This window comes from Tachysurus vachellii, chromosome 23 (genome assembly GCF_030014155.1).
Source record: "Tachysurus vachellii isolate PV-2020 chromosome 23, HZAU_Pvac_v1, whole genome shotgun sequence".
In the NCBI taxonomy this organism is placed as follows: domain Eukaryota; kingdom Metazoa; phylum Chordata; class Actinopteri; order Siluriformes; family Bagridae; genus Tachysurus; species Tachysurus vachellii.
Window position 1 is genome coordinate 16080777 of NC_083482.1, and position 20878 is coordinate 16101654.

General features: G+C 39.4%; 2 protein-coding genes and 1 long non-coding RNA gene across 7 annotated transcripts in view; 2 read left to right on the top strand and 1 right to left on the bottom strand.

Annotated features, from left to right (window-relative positions):
• The window catches only part of LOC132838595 (uncharacterized), a 79137-nt gene that overhangs the window by 23231 nt on the left and 35028 nt on the right, over positions 1-20878 (top strand). Inside the window, exon 1 of one of the 4 annotated variants that reach the window (XM_060859012.1) lies at positions 16567-16670. The exons of 1 other annotated variant lie outside the window; for it this stretch is intronic. In XM_060859012.1, coding sequence (XP_060714995.1) covers positions 16658-16670 — 13 coding nt within the window. In that variant the 5' untranslated portion in view covers positions 16567-16657. Of the gene's footprint in view, positions 1-16566; positions 16671-20499; positions 20624-20878 lie in introns of those variants that run through there. 2 more of the 4 variants (XM_060859013.1, XM_060859009.1) reach the window with 2 other exon arrangements.
• Positions 1024-11917, top strand: LOC132838598 (uncharacterized). 2 transcript variants are annotated; one of them, XM_060859020.1, is made up of 4 exons: positions 1024-1114; positions 4248-4445; positions 5125-5339; positions 11207-11917. In XM_060859020.1, the coding sequence occupies exons 1-4, from the start codon at positions 1105-1107 to the stop codon at positions 11462-11464; spliced, it is 681 nt and encodes a 226-aa protein (XP_060715003.1). In that variant the 5' UTR covers positions 1024-1104; the 3' UTR covers positions 11465-11917. The 2 variants fall into 2 exon arrangements, with proteins under 2 accessions (XP_060715003.1, XP_060715004.1); XM_060859021.1 differs by lacking the exon at positions 11207-11917 and adding an exon at positions 6082-6502.
• Positions 12944-14954, bottom strand: LOC132838602 (uncharacterized). The gene is made up of 2 exons (XR_009647658.1): positions 14114-14954; positions 12944-13534 (listed from the first exon to the last, which is right to left on the bottom strand). It is a non-coding gene; the product is annotated as an uncharacterized LOC132838602 (long non-coding RNA).

The following is a 20878-nucleotide window of genomic DNA, read 5'->3' on the forward strand; positions in this document are numbered from 1 at the left end:
TGGGGTTATCAATAAAGGTTTTTAAAACCTTTCCAAACAAAGTCACGATTATTACTCCTATCCAACAAGCAACAACCCACAACTTAAACTTTTTCTCCAACCTACCAACACTCCCTAACCTGTACCATCACCTGATTTCCAGTACATGAACAGTGTTTAATTGTTCGGGACAAGCTGTTATAAATCCCGGAACCTCTCGCAACCCAAGTGAGAATCATACCCCTAGACCAACATAACAGCTGTATGTGGGATTTGTGCTGCTGGGTTTAACATTAGCATACAGAAAAATAGACGAAGACACACTTAAAAAGCACAGAAAGCCATCAAGCCGCTGCGCCTGTGCACGGCATCTTCTTGAGGATTTACCATTTTATTATGTGATATTTGGACATATAACAGACAAGTAAAAATGTCATGCTGACAGGGTGAATAGAAGTAAATAAAAATTAGATACAAATAAAATATAAGCCAGATGCAATCAGATGTAATTTCAGACCTTATCAATTATTTACATATCAGTTTCAACATCTGTGAACATCTGGTGGATAACAAACAGTGCATATATTAAGACTATTAAGACATAATGACACAGAACACTGTAAAATAGAGCAGATAGTGGGGTCCAAAAGTCTGAGAGCACTAGTGAAAATTCTGAATTTTTTATTTTTTATTTCATTTATTAAATTGAACAATTTGCATTACAAATTATATTACTGACAGTTAGTTAGTTAATAACAGTTCGAGTGAAAAGTAGAATCTTTGACATGTTTACATGTCAAGTTTGTGTAAAACTTTATGATTCATTTTAGATCAAATTTATCAGTGTCGTCTGATCACACGCTTCAGTAGAATAGATTAGACGTGAATTTCAGACCATTCATAACTTTTGTTTACATTTAAATAGGGAGCAAAAATAGTGCAGGATATTGGACTTTAGTGTATATCTAGAATATAGTGTATATTTTAAGCAATGTGTCGAAGTACCGAGTGAATCGCGTGAACCGAGTGAATCGAGTGAGTCAAGCAACGTGTAAAATCGAAAGTGAAATCGCTTCTTGAGAACAAACGCTCTAAAAACTGCACAGCAATCGGTCTGTCTTCAAGATGGTGTCTGGTGTGTATTCCTTACATTTTACTATCTATCTTTACCATTTTCTTATCAGTTATGGTAGACTTATGCTAAATATAGTAGAGTTATAAATGCGACCTACAGTACAGTATAAATATAAGGATTTGTCTGTTAATAATCAACCACCATCGAATATATATCATATCTAAGTGCTATATTAAAATAAATTACAAATTGTATACTGTCACGGCTGGAGCACCTGCCTCACTCCCCATGCACCGACAGAGAGAAGCGTCTCCGGAGTACTAGACGCTTCCGGACTGTAGTTCCCACAATGACCGCACTGTTCCATGAATCAAATGTCAGAACCAAATCTGGGAAAGCATAAAAGGGGGTTATTCGGGAAAATAACAAAAGGCTGGAAACACTAGGAACACAGAAACAGAATCAAAACAAATCACAGAAAACAAAACAGACACAGAGACAAGAACTCAAAAACCAGATGAAAGGCCACAGGATTAAATAGGGGAGGAAATCATAGAAACACAAGGAACAGGTGTGCAGAGGCAGGAACAAGGACATGGTGGGGCAAACACAGGTGATACACAAAACAAAAACACATGGCACAAGACACAAAAACTTCCCGAATGTCCCCTTAGTCAAGTCAAGTCAAGTCAAGAAGCTTTTATTGTCATTTCAACCATATATAGCTGTTGCAGTACATAGTGAAATGAGACAACGTTTCTCCAGGATCAAGGTGCTACATAGAAACAAAGACAGGGCTAAAGACTTGTAAGTAGTCTTAGCCACATAAAGTGCAACTGTGCAACCTGGTGCAAACAGTGCAGGACAAGACAAACAAGACAGACAAGACAGTGCAGGACAAAAGACAGTGCAGGACTAAAGACAGTGCAGGACCAGACAGTGCAGGACAATGACAGTGCAGACACAAGTTACAAGACAATACAAAAAGTACAAAAAATGCAGTACACAAAAGACAATAAATAGTAAACAGTCACAGAAACAGTCACAGAAACAGCGCCGACCGACCAGTGTTAATACTGTATGTGTTAATATAGTATGTGCGAAATGGCTGAGATATTGTACAGTATGTGCAAAAACGGCTGAAATGTTGGGACAGTTTGTGCAAAAAACAGCAGACAAGGCGTGCAAAACAGCATGTAAACAGTTTGCTGGATTGTAAGCAGCATGTAAACAGTATGTTGTGTCAGTGTGTGTGTTTTGTGAGGGTCTATGCAGTCCATACAGATGATGTGTGTGTATGTTGTGCTCAGTACAGTACATTTCAGTTGTTGAGAAGTCTGATGGCTTGTGGGAAGAAACTGTTACACAGTCTGGTCGTGAGGGCCCGAATGCTTCGGTACCTTTTTCCAGATGGCAGGAGGGTGAAGAGTGTGTGTGAGGGGTGTGTGGGGTCATCCACAATGCTGTTGGCTTTGCGGATGCAGCGTGTGGTGTAAGTGTCTGTGATAGAGGGAAGAGAGACCCCAATGATCTTCTCCGCTGTCCTCACAATCCGCTGCAGGGTCTTGCGTTCTGAGATGGTGCAGTTCCCGAACCAGACAGTGATGCAGCTGCTCAGGATGCTCTCAATGGTCCCTCTGTAGAACATGGTCAGGATGGGGGGAGGGAGATGTGCCTTCCTCAGCCTTCGTAGGAAGTAGAGACGCTGCTGGGCTTTCCTGGTGATGGCGCTGGTGTGGAGTGACCAGGTGAGGTTCTCCGCTAGATGAACACCAAGAAATTTGGTGCTCTTGACGATCTCCACAGATGATCCGTCGATGTTCAGCGGAGAGTAGTCACTCCGTGCTCTCCTGAAGTCCACAACCATCTCTTTAGTTTTATCCACATTCAGAGAAAGGTTGTTGGCTCTACACCAGGCAGTTAGTTGTTGCACCTCCTCCCTGTATGCTGACTCGTCGTTCTTGTTGATGAGACCCACCACGGTCGTGTCATCGGCGAACTTGATAATATGATTCGATCTGTGCGTTGCTGCACAGTCGTGAGTCAGCAGAGTGAACAGCAGCGGACTGAGCACGCAGCCTTGAGGAGCTCCAGTGTTCAGTGTGGTGGTGCTGGAGATGCTGTTCCCGATCCGGACTGACTGAGGTCTCCCAGTCAGGAAGTCCAGGATCCAGTTGCAGAGGGAGGTGTTTAGTCCCAGCAGGCTCAGCTTCCCAATCAGGTGCTGAGGGATGATTGTATTGAATGCTGAACTAAAGTCTATGAACAGCATTCGTACATAAGTGTCTTTATTGTCCAGGTGGGTGAGGGCTAAGTGGAGAGCTGTGGCAATGGCATCGTCTGTGGAGCGGTTTGGACGATACGCGAACTGTAGGGGGTCCAGTGAGGGTGGTAGCTGCGTCTTGATGTGCCTCATGACGAGCTTCTCGAAGCACTTCATAACTATGGGTGTGAGTGCAACGGGACGATAGTCATTGAGGCAGGACACTGTAGACTTCTTTGGGACAGGAACGATGGTGGTAGTTTTGAGGCACGTAGGAACAACGGCGCTGCTCAGGGAAATGTTGAAGATGTCCGTAAAGACATCCGCTAGCTGTTCTGCACATTCTCTGAGCACCCTGCCAGGAATGTTGTCTGGTCCAGCAGCCTTCCGTGGGTTAACTCTGCATAGAGATCTCCTCACGTCGGCCGTGGATAGACAGAGTACCTGGTCGTCGGGGGGAGGGATGGACTTCCTCTGCGTTACGTTGTTCTGTACCTCGAACCGAGCGTAGAAATCGTTCAACGCATCTGGGAGGGAGGCGTCGCTATCACAAGCAGGTGAAGCTGTCTTGTAGTTTGTGATCGCCTGTATGCCCTGCCACATGCGCCGGGTGTCTCCGCTGTCCTGGAAGTGGCTGTGGATAGTCTGGGCGTGTGCGCACTTTGCCTCTCTGATGGCTCGGGACAGTTTGGCCCTTGCTGTTCTTAGGGCCGCCCTGTCCCCTGTTCTGAAGGCTAGGTCTCTAGTCCTCAGCAGAGCACGCACATTAGCAGTCATCCACGGCATAGTGTCTATGTAGGGAAGGGAATAATCCCATCACTGATTCTATTATGATTTGGCTGAAACTGCTTGTAACACTGTTATTCTACTGTTATTTATAACGTTATGGAAAATGTGACAAACTACAGCTGTGTGTCATTTTGTCTCCAGGAACAAAAACACGGGTGTTTTTAAGGAATCAACCTGAACAATTAATGAATGTCCAAAATGGAATAATGGACAGGCTGAAAAGACGCGTTGAGATCCAGCTGGTGAATTCAGTTGATAGCTGTGATGTCAGCATCGTTTTTGTTCCAATTGTGTCTCGGGCCGGAACAGACATTGAAGCTGCACTTCGAACTATTCCAAGTAAGAGATTTCCTTGAGTCAATTCAGGCCAAAATGACTAACCACTAAGTATAGTAGACAACAAAGACCACCAGCCCACGTTCCCATATTTAGGTGTTTTGAGATATATCTAATATTGTTGGGTTTGGGACACAGCTTTAACCAGTACTTTCATTGAGACATGTATTATTTTATTGTTATTTGTGCTTATTTAAATACTTTTTAACTTCAAAAATATGTTTATTTTGGATTACTTCCACACGAAAGGTCTGAAATTCAAGTCTAATCTATTCTACTGAAGCGTGTGATCAGATGACACTCTGTTAAATTTGATCTAAAATGGATCATAAAGTTTTACACAAACTTGACATGTAAACATGTCAAAGATTCTACTTTTCACTCGAACTGTTATTAACTAACTGTCAGTAATATAATTTGTAATGCAAATTGTTCAATTTAATAAATGAAATAAAAAAAATTTAAAATCTCCGAATTTTCATTAGTGCTCTCAGACTTTTGGACCACATTATATGTATTTAAATACAATGAAGCAATGTTTATATTACATGAAATAATTTCAGAATAACTAATCTTTTATTGTCAATTAATTCCAGTTCAATTAATCTAATACCATCCTCAGCCCTGCCTCACGATCTTTCTCTCTCTCTCTCTCTCTCTCTCTCTCTCTCTCTCTCTCCAGCATCTCCCCAACAGTCTGTTGTCCTCATAGTTATCCACCACACCCATGATGTAAATTACATTGCTCCAGTCAGCAAATGGTCTGTGAAAAGGGAAGGTGTGTTTGCTGTAGACTTCCTCGGTCATGAAGATTGTGGACTGCTGATATGCTTGGCCAATGATATGGCACTGAAATCCCTCGCTGATTATCTGGCCCCTGATGCACCAGATACCCCGGTAAGTATTGAACATCTAGAAAACAATCATTTCTACCTGTTCACTGTTATCAATTTTTGTGATTATTTGGTAACAGGAACAATTTGCAGGATTTTTCAGATTGTTTTCTCAGAGTATCCTTAAAACAGAAAACTGGTCTACAAAAGCTTTTGTGTTTCATTTGACTTTCCTTTTTTCAGCAGCTTCTACCAAATAATCCACAATGTCCGAGACGTTGTTGGAGATCCATTTGTTTTAATTGTCTAGGGAAAACAAGGGTACAACATTAAAACACTGAACATGTACTGGAAAATAATTGCACACCATTAAGTCAACAATGTTTTGTTTATTTTACTAAACTCAATACCAACTAATCCAAAATATAATTATTTAAATAAATTTACAAATTATGTAAATTCATTAACCAAACCAAAAATAATTCTCAAAAGAACGGGGACAATAGAAAAGAACAAGACCGTGCCAAATCAAAGAAAGAAACAAAATATAACCAATCTTACTAAACAGGAAACAAAACTTCTAATCTAACTCAACCATCAATATTTACAAAAAAAAAACCCTACATTGAACAAAAAGAAAAATCTTCAGCGTCCAAGACGCCTTAAATACACTACACTTACTAAAACCAAAAATACAGAGTTACACGTGTCACTAAACTAGTGTTCTATACAAAGATTGATAGCTTAGTGTGGCACATGTATATCATGTGATATCTTACCTGTTCTTTATCTCTTTCCTCGTTTAGTAATGTCATTTTATCAACCAGATAACAGAAACGGCGAGAAACACCAGAGAGAAAAGATCGAATGGGCCATTAACACTGACTTATCAAAGAACACAGACTTAACTAACAAAAATTAACACAAAGATGGTACAGGGCAAAACAAACAAGCGAGTCAACCACCAAACAACAAAAGAACGCGCCAGAGAACTCCTGCCTCCTGCACAGGTGCGCCCTTTAATCATCAACTAGGGCGCCCTCATTGGTGAATCCATGCGTTGTCGTCATCACACGTCACAGTAATTGGCAAACACAAATTGACCACGCAGGTACCCGCATCACCCTGATAAAACAAAAGTTAAGACAAAGAAAGAGAAAAGGGAAGAAAACAAAAACAAAATACCATTCCCAAAACAAATAATAATGTGGGACGTAACAGAGATATGAATTATGTTGAGCATCATTCAGAGAGAGAAAGATGCATTAAAGATGCTATGTACCTATATAATGTACCTAGTAGACTGTTATTGTGCAACTCCAAAGTAGCTTAATATAACTACAGCAACAACTGTTTAGCCATAACTACACAGCACACATCTAACAGTAACTGCAAAATAAATAAATATATATATATATATATATATATATATATATATATCGATTCTTCTGAATCAGCTGCATTTTCATTACAGTTACATTTTTTTATTTTGACAATGAGTCAATCAAACCTGTTGCAAGTACTTTTGACATCAGTCATTATACAATCATTCTAACTAGAAGAAAAAAAATTAAACCAAAAAGTTATAAAACATTTTTTGCTTCATAAAGGTTTCATTTAGAACATTTTGTGATGAAACAGTTTTTTCCGTTTCTGAGTTTCTTAGACAAATCTACCATAATGTGTTTTTTAGGTTTAAGATTAAATCCATTTAAAATATTTAATGCTTATTAAACACATTCATAATCTTGCACTAATTCACTAATGCATGAATTCATATTCCTTATATGAGTCTGTAGGTAAACAGGTCATGTATTTTAGCTTCTAATAATGATTAAAACTCTCATATGCTGCTGCTAAAAATAAAAATAAAATAAAATAAAATAAAATGAAAAACCTTCACATGGTTGTTTTTGTTCATATTGTTTGGTCTGAGAATTTAATGGTGATTTTTAGGCCATAATACAGGAATTTATTACTGTTATTATTTTTTAATTTATCATTGAAACCACGTGTATCTGACATCATCACATTACGCATAATAAGGTTTCAATTTATACGCTATACTTTGTACGATTTAAGAATTGTAAAAATACTAATTCTAAAAATTCTTTCACAAGCAAATCATTCTGCTTTTATAGACAATTTACTGCCCTGTGATGTGGGGATATTAAGTTCAACAGATGAAAGAGAAGCTTCAGATGGGCTTCAGGAGGATATGAGGCCAAAACAACAAACATGAAGCTCTTTTTAACCAAACATCATCATTCTATGTCACCTTTATCTAGAGGATAATTAAACTGTAAATCTACCCCCTATGTGTTAATGTATTCTGTCCTGTCATGTGGTTAGAGGACTGTAAGCTGGAAATTTCAGTTTTGCTTTCCTATAAATGCTTCATTTAGCAGAGAGCTAAAAGAAAGTGAAAGTGAAAATTTAGTAGTTTTTTTAGTGCAGAAATAAATCCAGCTTCAAACATTTGTTAGCAGTTGTAACAACTCTCGGGTCTCATTTGAGGACTTTTTTGATTTTTTTATACCATAAATATTGTGTTTTTTTAACCATCATTATGAGCAGCGTGACTAAGAATCAGGATTCACAGACGTATTACAATTTAAAATGAGTAATAAAGAAAATTCTCCAAGTCTGATTTGTGATTTAAAATTTATCTGTGTGTAAACTGTATTTTGCATGTGCAGTGTATGTTTTTTATAGAAAAGAAATATTTCCACAAAGCATCAAGTTTTGTATTTAATTTTAATCTTCTTCTTCTTCTTTCGGCTTTTCCCTTCAGGGGTCGCCACAGCGAATCATCTCTCTCCACCTATCCCTATCTTCTGCATCCTCAACACTTGCACCCACTAGCTTCAAATCCTCATTCATTACATCCATATACCTCCTCTTTGGCCTTCCTCTTTGCCTCCTGCCTGGCAGCTCCATGTCCAACATTCTCCTACCAATATACTCACTCTCCCTCCTCTGAACATGTCCAAACCATCTTAATCTTGCCTCCCTAACTTTGTCTCCCAAACGTCCAACATGGGCTGTCCCTCTGATGTACTCGTTCCTAATCCTGTCCAATCTTGTCACTCCCAAAGAAAACCTCAACATCTTCAGTTCGGCTACCTCTAGCTCCGACTCCTGTCTCTTCTTCAGTGACACTGTCTCTAAACCATACAGCATGGCCGGTCTCACCACTGTCCTGTACACCTTCCCCTTGATTCTTGCTGATATTTTCCTATCACACAGAACTCCTGACACCTTTCTCCACCCACTCCAACCTGCCTGCACTCGCTTCTTTACTTCTTTCCCACTCTCTCCATTACTCTGGACTGTTGACCCCAAGTACTTAAACTCCTGTACCTTCTTCACCTCTTCACCCTGTAACCTTACTGTTCCACTTCCCTCCCGTTCATTCACACACATGTACTCAGTCTTACTACGACTGACTTTCATTCCTCTTCTCTCCAGTGCAAACCTCCACCTCTCCAGGTTTTCCTCCACCTGCTCCCTGCTCTCACTACAGATCACAATGTCATCTGCAAACATCATCGTCCAAGGAGACTCCTGTCTGACCTCCTCTGACAACTGGTCCATCACTATAGCAAACAGGAAGGGGCTCAGAGCCGATCCCTGATGCAGTCCCACCTCCACTGTGAACTCCTCTGTCTGACCTACAGCACACCTCACCACTGTCCTGCTCCTCTCATACATGTCCTGCACCACTCTGACATACTTCTCTGCTACTCCTGACTTCCTCATACAGTACCACAGCTCTTCTCTTGGCACCCTGTCATACGCTTTCTCTAAGTCTACAAACACACAGTGCAACTCCCTCTGACCATCCCTATACTTCTCCATCAACATTCTCAGAGCAAAAATTGCATCTGTTGTGCTCTTTCTGGGCATGAAGCCATACTGCTGCTCACAAATTTTCACCACCTTCCTTAACCTAGCTTCCACTACTCTTTCCCACAACTTCATTGTATGGCTCATCAACTTTATCCCCCTATAGTTGCTGCAACTCTGCACGTCACCCTTATTCTTAAAGATCGGCACTAACACACTCCTTCTCCATTCCTCAGGCATCCTCTCACTTTCTAAAACCCTGTTGAACAAACTAGTTAAAAATTCCACTGCTGCCTCTCCTAGACACTTCCAGACCTCTACCGGGATGTCGTCAGGACCAACTGCCTTTCCACTTTTCATCCTCTTCAAAGCCTTCCTGACTTCATCCTTTCTAATCTTATCTACTTCCTGTTCCACAGAGTTCACCCCTTCTACTCTTTTTTCCCTCTGATTTTCCTCATTCATCAGCTCCTCAAAGTATTCCTTCCATCTCCTCTGTACACTCTCCTCACTTGTGAGCACCCTTCCATCTCTATCCTTAATAATTCTAACTTGCTGCACATCCTTCCCATCTCGATCCCTCTGTCTAGCTAACCTGTACAAGTCCTTCTCTCCTTCTCTAGTGTCTAACCTAGTGTACAACTCGTCATATGCCTTCTGCTTGGCCTTAGACAGTTCCCTCTTCACTCTGCGCTGTAACTCCTTGTATTCCTGTCTATTCTCTTCAGTCCTGTCCATATCCCACTTCTTCTTGGCTAATCTCTTCCTCTGGATACTATCCTGAACTTCCTCATTCCACCACCAAGTCTCTTTATCTTCTTTCCTCCTTCCAGATGACACACCCAGCACCTTTCTCCCTGTCTCCCTGATCACTTCTGCTGTAGTTTCCCAGTCATCTGGCAGCACTACCTGACCACCCAGAGCCTGCCTCAACTTCTGTCTAAATTCCTCACAACATTCCTCCTTTCTCAGCTTCCACCACTTAGTTTTCTTCTCTATCTTTGACCTCTTCCTCTTACAGACCATCAGAGTCATCCTACACACCACCATCCTATGCTGTCTGGCTACACTCTCTCCCACTACCACTTTACAGTCACTAATCTCTTTCAGATTGCCTCTTCTACAAAGGATGTAGTCTACCTGTGTTCTCCTACCTCCACTCTTGTAAGTCACTCTATGTTCCTCCCTCTTCTGAAAATAAGTGTTAACCACAGCCATGTCCATCCTCTTAGCAAAGTCTACTACCATCTGTCCTTCAAGGTTCCTTTCCTTAACTCCAAACTTGCCCATCACTTCCTCATCACCTGTGTTCCCCTCACCAACATGTCCATTAAAATCCGCTCCTATCACCACTCTCTCACCCGTGGGAATACTCTCAATCACCTCATCGAATTCACACCAGAATCTCTCTTTCTCCTCTAACTCACAACCTACCTGTGGGGCATAACCACTAACAACATTCAACATCACCCCTTCAATCTCTAACTTCAGACTCATCACCCTGTCTGACACTCTCTTCACCTCCAGAACATTCCTCACAAACTCCTCCTTCAGGACCACACCTACCCCATTTCTCTTACTATCCACACCATAATAAAACAGCTTGAATCCTGCTCCTATACTACGAGCCTTGCTACCCTTCCACTTGGTCTCCTGTACACACAGTATATCCACCTTCCTTCTCTCCATCATATCAGCCAGCTCTCTACCTTTCCCTGTCATAGTACCAACATTCAGAGTCCCTATTCTCAGTCCTACACTCTTACCTTTCCTCTTCTCTCTCTGTCTGTGCACTCTCCTCCCTCCTCTATTTCTTCGACCAACAGTAGCCCAATTTCCACCGGCGCCCTGTAGGTCAACGGCGCCGATGGCGGTCGTTGTTAACCCGGGCCTCGACCGATCCGGTATGAAATTCTTACTGACAATTCGCATGTTTAGATTTGGCAATGTTTTATGCCGGATGCCCTTCCTGACGCAACCCTCTCTATTTATCCGGGCTTGGGACCGGCACAGAAGTCACTGGACTGTGACCCCCATGGCTAGATTTGTATTTAATTTTAATCAATTTTTTTTTATTTGCAGGTGGAGAACACCTCTAACAAAACGAAAGCCTGTGCTGCAGTTATTGGTGCAGGTATTGGTGCAGTTTCTGGAGCAGTTATTGGTCTTGGTTTTGATTCTGCTATTGGTGCTGCTATTGGTGCTGCTATTGGTGGAAGTATTGGTGGTCTTAGTGGTTTCTGTTATAAAGAAATCAGTGTGTTTGAGAGAAAGACAGATCAAGAGAGAGAGAGACACACACACAGGCCAAGCGTTTTGACACACACAATGTTTAAATGAACATATTTCAATTGTCATTTTATCATTTTCTGAAATCACAAATAATTCTATTTCATTGTCAACTGAATATTGTAATACAAAACTAAAATTATTTCTATCTTCATATGATTACAGAGTTTTAGTAATGATATATAATTTCTTCATGATTAATGAAATGAAATATTTAAATGAACATATCTCAATTGTCTTATTTTATAAGATCCCAGTTGAGGAGAGTTTACAAAGCTGATCAATCGAACTGCTCAGATTCACCGCATGCATCCAGCAGTTTACTATTCATCAGGATCTAATAGAATTTCTTAATGAATCGAAATATATAAAGAATTCTGTGTAAAGTGTATTGTGTGTGTGTGTGTGTGTGTGTGTGTGCGCATGTGTGTGATGTATATTTGTGAAAACTTCTGCTGAATAAGTAAATAAAACAAATAAAGAGAATAAAAACCCTCGCAGTAACATGATGCTGTTTTATTAAAACATATAACTGGACATTTCTTACACCAATATCTTTTATAATTATTAATGCCATGACTAAAATGGAAGCGCAGTATAGATCTGATATACAACGTTCATGGGTTAGAAAATATATTCCACTGAATCGTCCTTCATACACCAACAAAAGGAATTATTTCTGTACAAAAAGGCGTCGGCCTCATTTACAATGTCCATGCTCGGTCTGTGTGACACCCGGATACAGAATACTGGGCAGTCATACAGTGTGTGTGCGTGTGTGTGTGTGTGTGTGTGTGTGTGTGTGTTTGTGTGTGTGTGTACAGTAAAACAGTATAAAATATTTGGATCCTAATGGATGTGTACACAAAGTTTTTAAGTAATCTTACAGCCAGTGACAAAAAAACAATAATTAGGATATAACTGATCTGTAGGAGAGTTTCTACTATTATTATCTTGTGAAAAAAATAATACAAAGAAATTCAAAATACAAAGTCAGCCTCTGGATCCATAATATTACTTACTTACTACTGCAAAAAGAATGACTTTTTGTGCCTCACACAAACACTCACACACTCACTCACACACTGATACACACTCACTCACTCACACAATCGCTCACTCACTCACAGAATTTTGTCGGGGGTCTAATTATGCGAGCTGTTTGTGTTTGTGTGTTTGTGTTTGTGTTGGGGGGGGGGAGACAGAGAGAGAGAGAGAGAGATGCATTAATGATGCTATGTTACTTCATTCTGCTTATGATTATTTTCTTATAACTGCAAGCACGAGTTGTTTTATTCCCGTCATATCGAGTCATGTCATTATTCTATGTCACCTTTATCTAGAGGATAATTAAACTGTAAATCTACCCCCTATGTGTTAATGTGTTCTGTCCTGCCATGTGGTTAGAGGACTGTAAGCTGGAAATGTACTTTTAATTTTGCTTTCCTATAAATCAGTGTTACTCATTGCGCGGCTCGCCAAGCTTTAATATGCAGCTCGCATGGCAGTAAACAATACGATATGATATGATCATGTGGTTAAAATTTATTTTTCATTTAAATAACATTAAAAACAACAAGGGAAGCATAGAAAAACGAATGTGCTCTATTACAAATAATAATTTATAATTTACATATATTATTTGACTCCCGTCACTGACTCACTGCGTTCTGCGCAATAGCCAGTTTTTGGCGGCCTGCCAGAAGCTAGTTTGTGTTTCATGCCAGTTAACAACTTGTGTTTACTGAACACACACGGACTAAAAAAATGGATCGATTTCTTATCAAACAATCCCGCGCACAAAATGAACAGCACCAAAGCAATGTGACAGTGACAAAGGAGGTAACTGATGGGGAGCATGCATCATCCGCAACTCGAGAGGAAGACGGAGACGGAGGTTGTGGAGAGTCTGCGCCTTCTAAAAAAAGAAAGGTGCGAGTCATACAAGATGAGCATATGTAACGGGAACAATTATTCTCGTATAGTAAGGGAATAAATTTGTGCTGCCCTGGAAGACTGAGTAACGAAAGGATCTTTGTCCCCGCCCCCAGTGCTTTTAGTCTCTGTACTCGATAGATTTTGTATGTTGTTTCCTACCTTATGGGTGAGTGGCCCTACAGACTGACAAGGGTAGGCTCCAGTTAGTTTAACGTCACGAGAAAGCCTTCTGAAGTAAAACTATGTGAGACAGAATTATATATGAAAAGTTCACATACTCCTCCCTCCCCAAGTCTATTAAGGTAGGTGAGACGCCCTTACTCCCTGACAGACTTCACTTAAAGATTACACTTCAGGTAAGTATAAAGAAATATACACCTTGTTTATTTTCTATATAGAATTTCTTAAACAAGAATTAGTCTCAATACTCAATATAATGAAAACATCAAAGAAAATAAACAGAAAAGTTACATAAACAAATGTATTGCGTGGATTTCTTTGTACTGTCACCCAAACACGATCACTTTCAATATATTCAGTATATAGTATAACACTTTAGAAAAGAAAACCCCCTTCTTTTCGTCAGAGAAAACTCTCTTATTTTCCTTAAAATTCAAAATTCACTTAGAACTTCAGAATTAAATTACAACACTTAAATTGACCTTTTGAACACAAATGCACTCAAAACAGTGAGAAAATAACAGTTCTCAATGAGCATTCACAATTTCACACCAAACGCTCAACTTAAAGTTTTAACTGTACCGTCCATCAAACCACGATATCCCAAATAGGAAATACCAGTCTGTAGAATGATGGGTGGAAATACGTTGTCTTCACGTAGCGTGCGTTGCAATTAACTCACTCACTCATTTTCTACCGCTTATCCGACTACCTCAGGTCACGGGGAGCCTGTGCCTATCTCAGGCGTCATCGGGCATCAAGGCAGAATACACCCTGGACGGAGCGCCAACCCATCACAGGGCACACACACACACACACACTCTCATTCACTCACACAATCACACACTAGGGACAATTTTCCAGAGATGCCAATCAACCTACCATGCATGTCTTTGGACCAGGGGAGGGAACCAGAGTACCGGGGAGGAAACCCCCGAGGCACGGGGAGAACATGCAAACTCCACACACACAAGGCGGAGGCGGGAATAGAACCCCCAACCCTGGAGGTGTGAGGCGAACGTGCTAACCACTAAGCCACTTTAATTGCCTCTTTCAGTAGCAGTATCCCGATGAATCAATCAAATGAATCACATAGGAGTGAATAATAAACGAATCACTCTTGAGACGAATCAGCTGAGATGTCGTTTATATGTCAGGGTAAACTCAAATTCAAATCTTCTCAAAACAAAGCTCCACACCACGAACACACACAGCAGCCGACACTGAGCACACTGAGCTTGCAGCTAGCATAAAGTTGCTGCCTCACTCCAGCAACAGGTAAAAGCTTCTCAGGAACCAATCGACCCAAAACAGTGCTGTTCTTTATCCGACTAAAGCTCCGATCTAAGTTAGTTCTCTTAAAGAAATTTTATAGAACAGCTTCTCAGACGTGACACGACACTCACTTCTGCTAACCCTTTTTTTTCCTGCTGTCTGAAAACCAGTCTGCTTGTCAAAATAAAAGTCTCTCAAAAATAATTACTATAAAAAATAGGTACCGTTACACATAGAACATTTCAAGAAAAGTGGACAGATGAATTTTTATTTGTCCTTCACGATTTATTTGTCCTTTACCAATTTGACAGGTGCATAATAAAGAATGATTTTTAAGTAATTATTGTATTGCAATATTGTACATTGTATTTAAGCAGATAAGCTATTCAAGACTGAATAACTTGGCATACTTTGCGGTGAAAGTGGCTCTCCTATTGACTTTGTCCTATCAGTGTGGCTCACATGAAAAAAGTAGTGAAGACCACTGCTATAAATGCTTCAATTAGCAGAGAGCTAAAAGAACATGAAAGTGAAAATTTTGTAGTTTTTTTTTTATATCAGAAGAATAATGAATGTCTACAATTTTAGTGTTGTTGCACTAGATGTTATGAGCGTAAAGCCACACACCACCACCACCTTTCCTCTTACCAGAGTAATTTGTTTCTATCCCAATGAAATGCTGTGCAGCTTGCTAGCTCAATGCTACATCCAAAATGAATGAGTGTCCCCATGTTTCTGTTATGATGCATCAGTCCTCAGTGAGTTTGTTTGCAGTGATCTGGATCTTTGTTTTGTCCATTTTGTTGTTAATGGGTCTGGCATTGGTGAGAAAAATGGTGGGAAGCAGCGGTTTGTGTAGTTGCACAGCATCATCTTGAGGATTTACCATTTTATTACGTGATATTTGGACAGGGTGAATAGAAGTAAATAAAAATAGACACAAATAAAATATAAGCCAGACGCAATCAGATGTAATTTCAGACCTTATTAATTATTTACATATCAGTTTCAACATCTGTGAACATATTGTGGATAACAAACAGTGAAGTGCATATATTAAGACTATTAAGACATAATGACACGTAACACTGTAAAATAGAGCAGAAATGATGACAGTGCTGGATTTTAGCACTTTTTCTGCATGTTTTATCAATATACACGTGGCCATTTGTAGTAGTTTAAAATCTACACATGTTAAAATCTGTAATTGAATAAATGAAGAAAGGTGACGTTACTCTGCAATGCATCGAAAGTTTATTTTGTGTGAAAACTACTGTAGTTTTTGTCGAATCAAACTGTCAGGACTCTGCCCGGACTCTGGCCACGTGCATTTGTTTGTTTCTCGTCACGTGTCTGCCCCGCCTTCGTCTGCTCCTCTCTGTCGTCACACCTGATCCTTATTGTGTCATCATTGTCTTTTATATTTAACTGTGCCGCGTTGCCTCGTGCAGCGCGGCATCTACTGTGGTTTTGTCCTGTTTCTAGTCTGCGTCATGTTTCCTGGTTTCTGTTAAACCCTGTTTGTTTTAGCTATCCTGCGTTTGGGTCCGCTCTGTTCCGTGTTCATGACACAAACCCCTTCGGTCATGTTGGTTTATTTAAATAGTCGACACGTATTAATAATTCCTCTTCATCACAGCATCATGTCAGGATTTTTATCTGTAACACTTTGCCACAGCAGCAGTACACACTCAAGCCTCTTACAGCAATTAATCTGGGTGTTACATAAACAGATGAAGGACAAAGTGAAAGTGAAAGGGCTTTTATCAGACTTCCTGTCTCTTCATACGTCTCAGTCCGATTCTGTACAAAGCACCAAACAAACCTTTATTTCGGCTTTAATTCGACTTCATGATGACTCGTGGTATGTACTTTTAACTTTTAAATACTTTTTAGCATTGCTGATGAATTTGTAATGTAATGCTTGTGCAGCCTTTGAATTTTTGCATTGTCATTGCTGGAAAGAAAATGATCTGAATCACTGTTCAGTAAATAGTAAAGAGTGTTAATTTACAGCCCTGAATAATACATTATCATGCTATACAAATAATTCCCCATGTAGTTTAGTTGTGTGTTCTGGAACGTTTCTTTCTTTCTTTTTTTGGTTGTTTGTGGCTTTATGGTGGCATTTTGTATATTTTTTTAAGACTATTGATTCTGATGTTTTACAAGAGACCAAAAAGCTTTAGGACATTTTAAAGAGGGAATAATATGATGTGGATGCAAAAATATGAAAATGTTTATTAGTCTTTTTAGCTTTGAATAGCACATTTATATCCCAGCACCACCACAAAGCCCTAAACCTCAACTACATAAAAAAAAAAAAAAGAAAATACAAGTCACTCTAAAGTCATCTGTCAAATGCTGTAAGCTTGTCATGTCAATAATAAAATAATAAAATGCTGCTGTTCAATAAAATGTTTCTTTATAATGATTGTGGACTTATTACACTGTTTTATAAACTATTGAACATGAATTTATGACTTTATTGCTCTGTTTATTAGTTTTTTTTTTTTTGTTCTGTTCTCTGTATCTCCAGCACTCAGTGTCTTCATTATGGTTCTTGGGAACACCATGAACGCCCACAAGCTCTTTATGGACAAGCTCAAGTCCAAAGTGAAGCTACATGAAGTGTCCTCGAAGGAACAAAGTGACGTCATCATAGCTTTTGTACCGATTGTGTCTCGAGCTGGAACGGACATTCAAGCTGCTCTTCACCGAATTCCGAGTAAATAAATGAATTTATAAATCTGCTTTCACACTTCAGCAAAACACCTTTTTATGTAGCCTTATATGAGTCTGTGATTTTGGAAATAATCATTTATAAAAAGTGAATCTTTTCAAGTTTTAAGTTGATGTCAAGAACAGAATGTTATTTATTGAATGTGAGACGTTCTACACACACAATCATTGATATGATAATGTTGCAAGGATGTTCTAAGGAAAAGTATGAAAAATTCTAATTCTGATTTTTTTATAAAGATAGTAAACAGGACCTCCACATCCCCAGACATACAGACTTATTTTGTCATCCATAATAATAATAATAATAATAATAATAAATCTAACTGGTAAAAGTGTTGTCATGGTTGTAACATAAGCATCACATGAGGAAACTTATAATATAGCTTCACAAAAGACAGGGTAAATGTGAAAGCCCTCTTTATGGAAAATGTATTTATTTATTTATGAATTATGTTCTCTCTCTCTCTCTCTCCCCCTCTCCCCCTCCCCAGAAGGACTATCAGACCAGCGCATCATTCTGGTGTCTCTCCACCACACATTTGATCCTGGTTACATCGCTCCGGACAGCAGACACTCTGTTAACAGGAGTGACGTGTTTGCTGTTGATTGTCTCTTTTATGAAGGCAAGGGACTTCTGAACTCCCAGTGCAATGACAAGGCACTGAATAGAGTAATAAAGCACCTCGGAGGAGAAACGGCACCAGATAATGTCTCTGTCATGAGCCGGTTAAGTGTAAGTAAAAGGCTAAACAGACACTACACTAACACCACAAGCACAAACTAGAGGAGGTTCATACAGTAAACTGGTCTGCTTTTGTGTAAACAAGTTCATTTGTCTCTCTTTCCCTGCAGGTCGTGGACAACAATAAAGAGATTGTTGGGATAATCAGTGAGCTGATCCTTGGTTTTCTTTTGCCAGAAAGATTATTATTCTTTATGATTGGGATTTTTCTGCTGATTATCATGGTTGTCCTGAATTGCTACACCTATAGCAAGTGGACTTTTTGGATTTTTTATACCATAAATATTGTGGTTTTTGTTTTCATTATGAGCAGCATGACTGAGAATCAGGATTCACATGATTTATTACAACAGAATTTAAAATGAGTAATAAAAAAAATTCTCCAAGTTTTGATTTGCGATTGAAATTGATGTGTGTAAGCTGTAAAATCTCAATAGACTGAGAATAACTATATGGTCCAATTACTGAGATACCTAACATAACTGAACAGACAAATGATGCTAAACAGATATTATTTTGCCTGATATTGTCTGTGTATGTTCTGGTTTAAACAACTGAAGACTTGATACTCAAAAAAAAAAAAGCATGTATCTGCTCAATAATAAATTAGAGGAATGAGAAACAAAAATGTGTCCGTTTGTGGTTTTGTTAAAAAAAGTTATAAAAAAAGTCGTTCAGACTTCAGAGAAGGATTTAGTTTAGGATTAATTTGAGTTACATAAAAAACACAAATGTACAATAGAATATTTTTTTATTTTTAATTTAATAAAGCTATATTAAATAAACAAAACAGTATTGCTATATTAAAATTATTGAACTAAAATTGGTAAATTAGAACCGTTTCTAAAAAAAAATATAGTTTCTTATTGTGTTTCTGTTGCTAAGCGTCTAACTGTGACACTCCATCATGCTTTCCTATAAATGCATGATGTAAAAGAGCTCCACCTCACCTCACCTCAGTTGTGTGTTAAAATGAAGCTTGACAAAGTACACAACAAACCTGGGTGTATTTGGAACTTAAAAATGTTTTAAAAGGCAAATTAATTTGTATAGACTTTGCTATGCGTGTGTAGCTCTTGCAGAAAATTGCAGAAAAAAAATCCCCCTTTAAAACATTTGTTAACAGCATATAATTTGTAATTTATTTACTGCATTCAGTAAACTGAAAAGGGGGGGCACGGTGGCTTAGTGGTTAGTACGTTCGCCTCACACCTCCAGGGTTGGGGGTTCGATTCCCGCCTCCGCCTTGTGTGTGTGGAGTTTGCATGTTCTCCCCGTGCCTTGGGGTTTCCTCCGGGTACTCCGGTTTCCTCCCCCGGTCCAAAGACATGCATGGTAGGTTGATTGGCATCTCTGGAAAATTGTCCGTAGTGAGTGAATGAGAGTGTGTGTGTGCCCTGCGATGGGTTGGCACTCCATCCAGGGTGTATCCTGCCTTGATGTCCGATGACGCCTGAGATAGGCACAGGCTCCCTGTGACCCGAGGTAGTTTGGATAAGTGATAGAAAATGAGAGTGAGTGAGAGTAAAATTAAAAGTAAACTTATTATTTCCAGATTTTGAATTCTTAACAATTACCCTCCATGGTTGGGGAAAATATCAATAAGAAGGAAGGAAACTAGTACTTGTGAAAACAAACACAGTACAAATACAGCGGTTGGACAATAAAACTGAAACACCTATATAGCCAATATAGTGTCGGCAACCTGGTGGCCAATCTTCAAGAGCAGGGCATGAATATTGAATTAGCAGGTCAATGTCACAGCAGTACATAAAATACTGCAATCTACACAACATAATGGGAGACATGTCAGAGTGCAAACGTGACCACTGGCTTCCGGTAGCTGCAGAACCTCACCCTCCGAGAGCATGCTAGTTCATAGTCCATTTGGCTAGAAGCTCATGCTGTATTTTAACTACAGAATGTACGCCGTGAAGAGGACGATGCTGCCTGCTATGCTGAGCCACTGCAACGCTCATGGGAAATAAAAGAGCACTTTATAAAACTAATAAAACTAAAACACTGGCCAATATAGTGTTGGAGGTTTTTATTTGTATTCTTTTCTGACAAGTATCAAAAATTCCTCTTCATCACAGCACCATGTCAGGAATTTTATCTGTAACAGCTTGACACAGCAGCAGTACACACCCAAGCCGTTTACAGCAGTTAATCTTGGTGTTACATAAACAGATGACATAACAGAAGGACAGAGTGAAAGTGAAAGGGCTTTTATCAGACTTCCTGTTTCTTCATACGTCTCAGCCCGATTCTGTACAAAGCACAAAACAAACCTTTAATTCTGCTTTAATTCTACTTCATAATGACCGATGGTATGTACTATTAACTTTTAAATACTTTTTAGCATTGCTGATGAATTTATAATGCCACAAGTGACCCGAATCACATGGCAGTAAAAAGTAAACATTAAATAACAAACAGAAGTGCCATTTTGTATAATGTTTATGACCATTGATGGTCCTCTGCTGTTTTACAAAAGACCAAAAAGAGGCAGCTTTAAGGACATTTTAAAGAGGGAATAATAGTAGTAGTAGTAGTAGTAGTAGTAGCCTTTATTGTCACTGGTC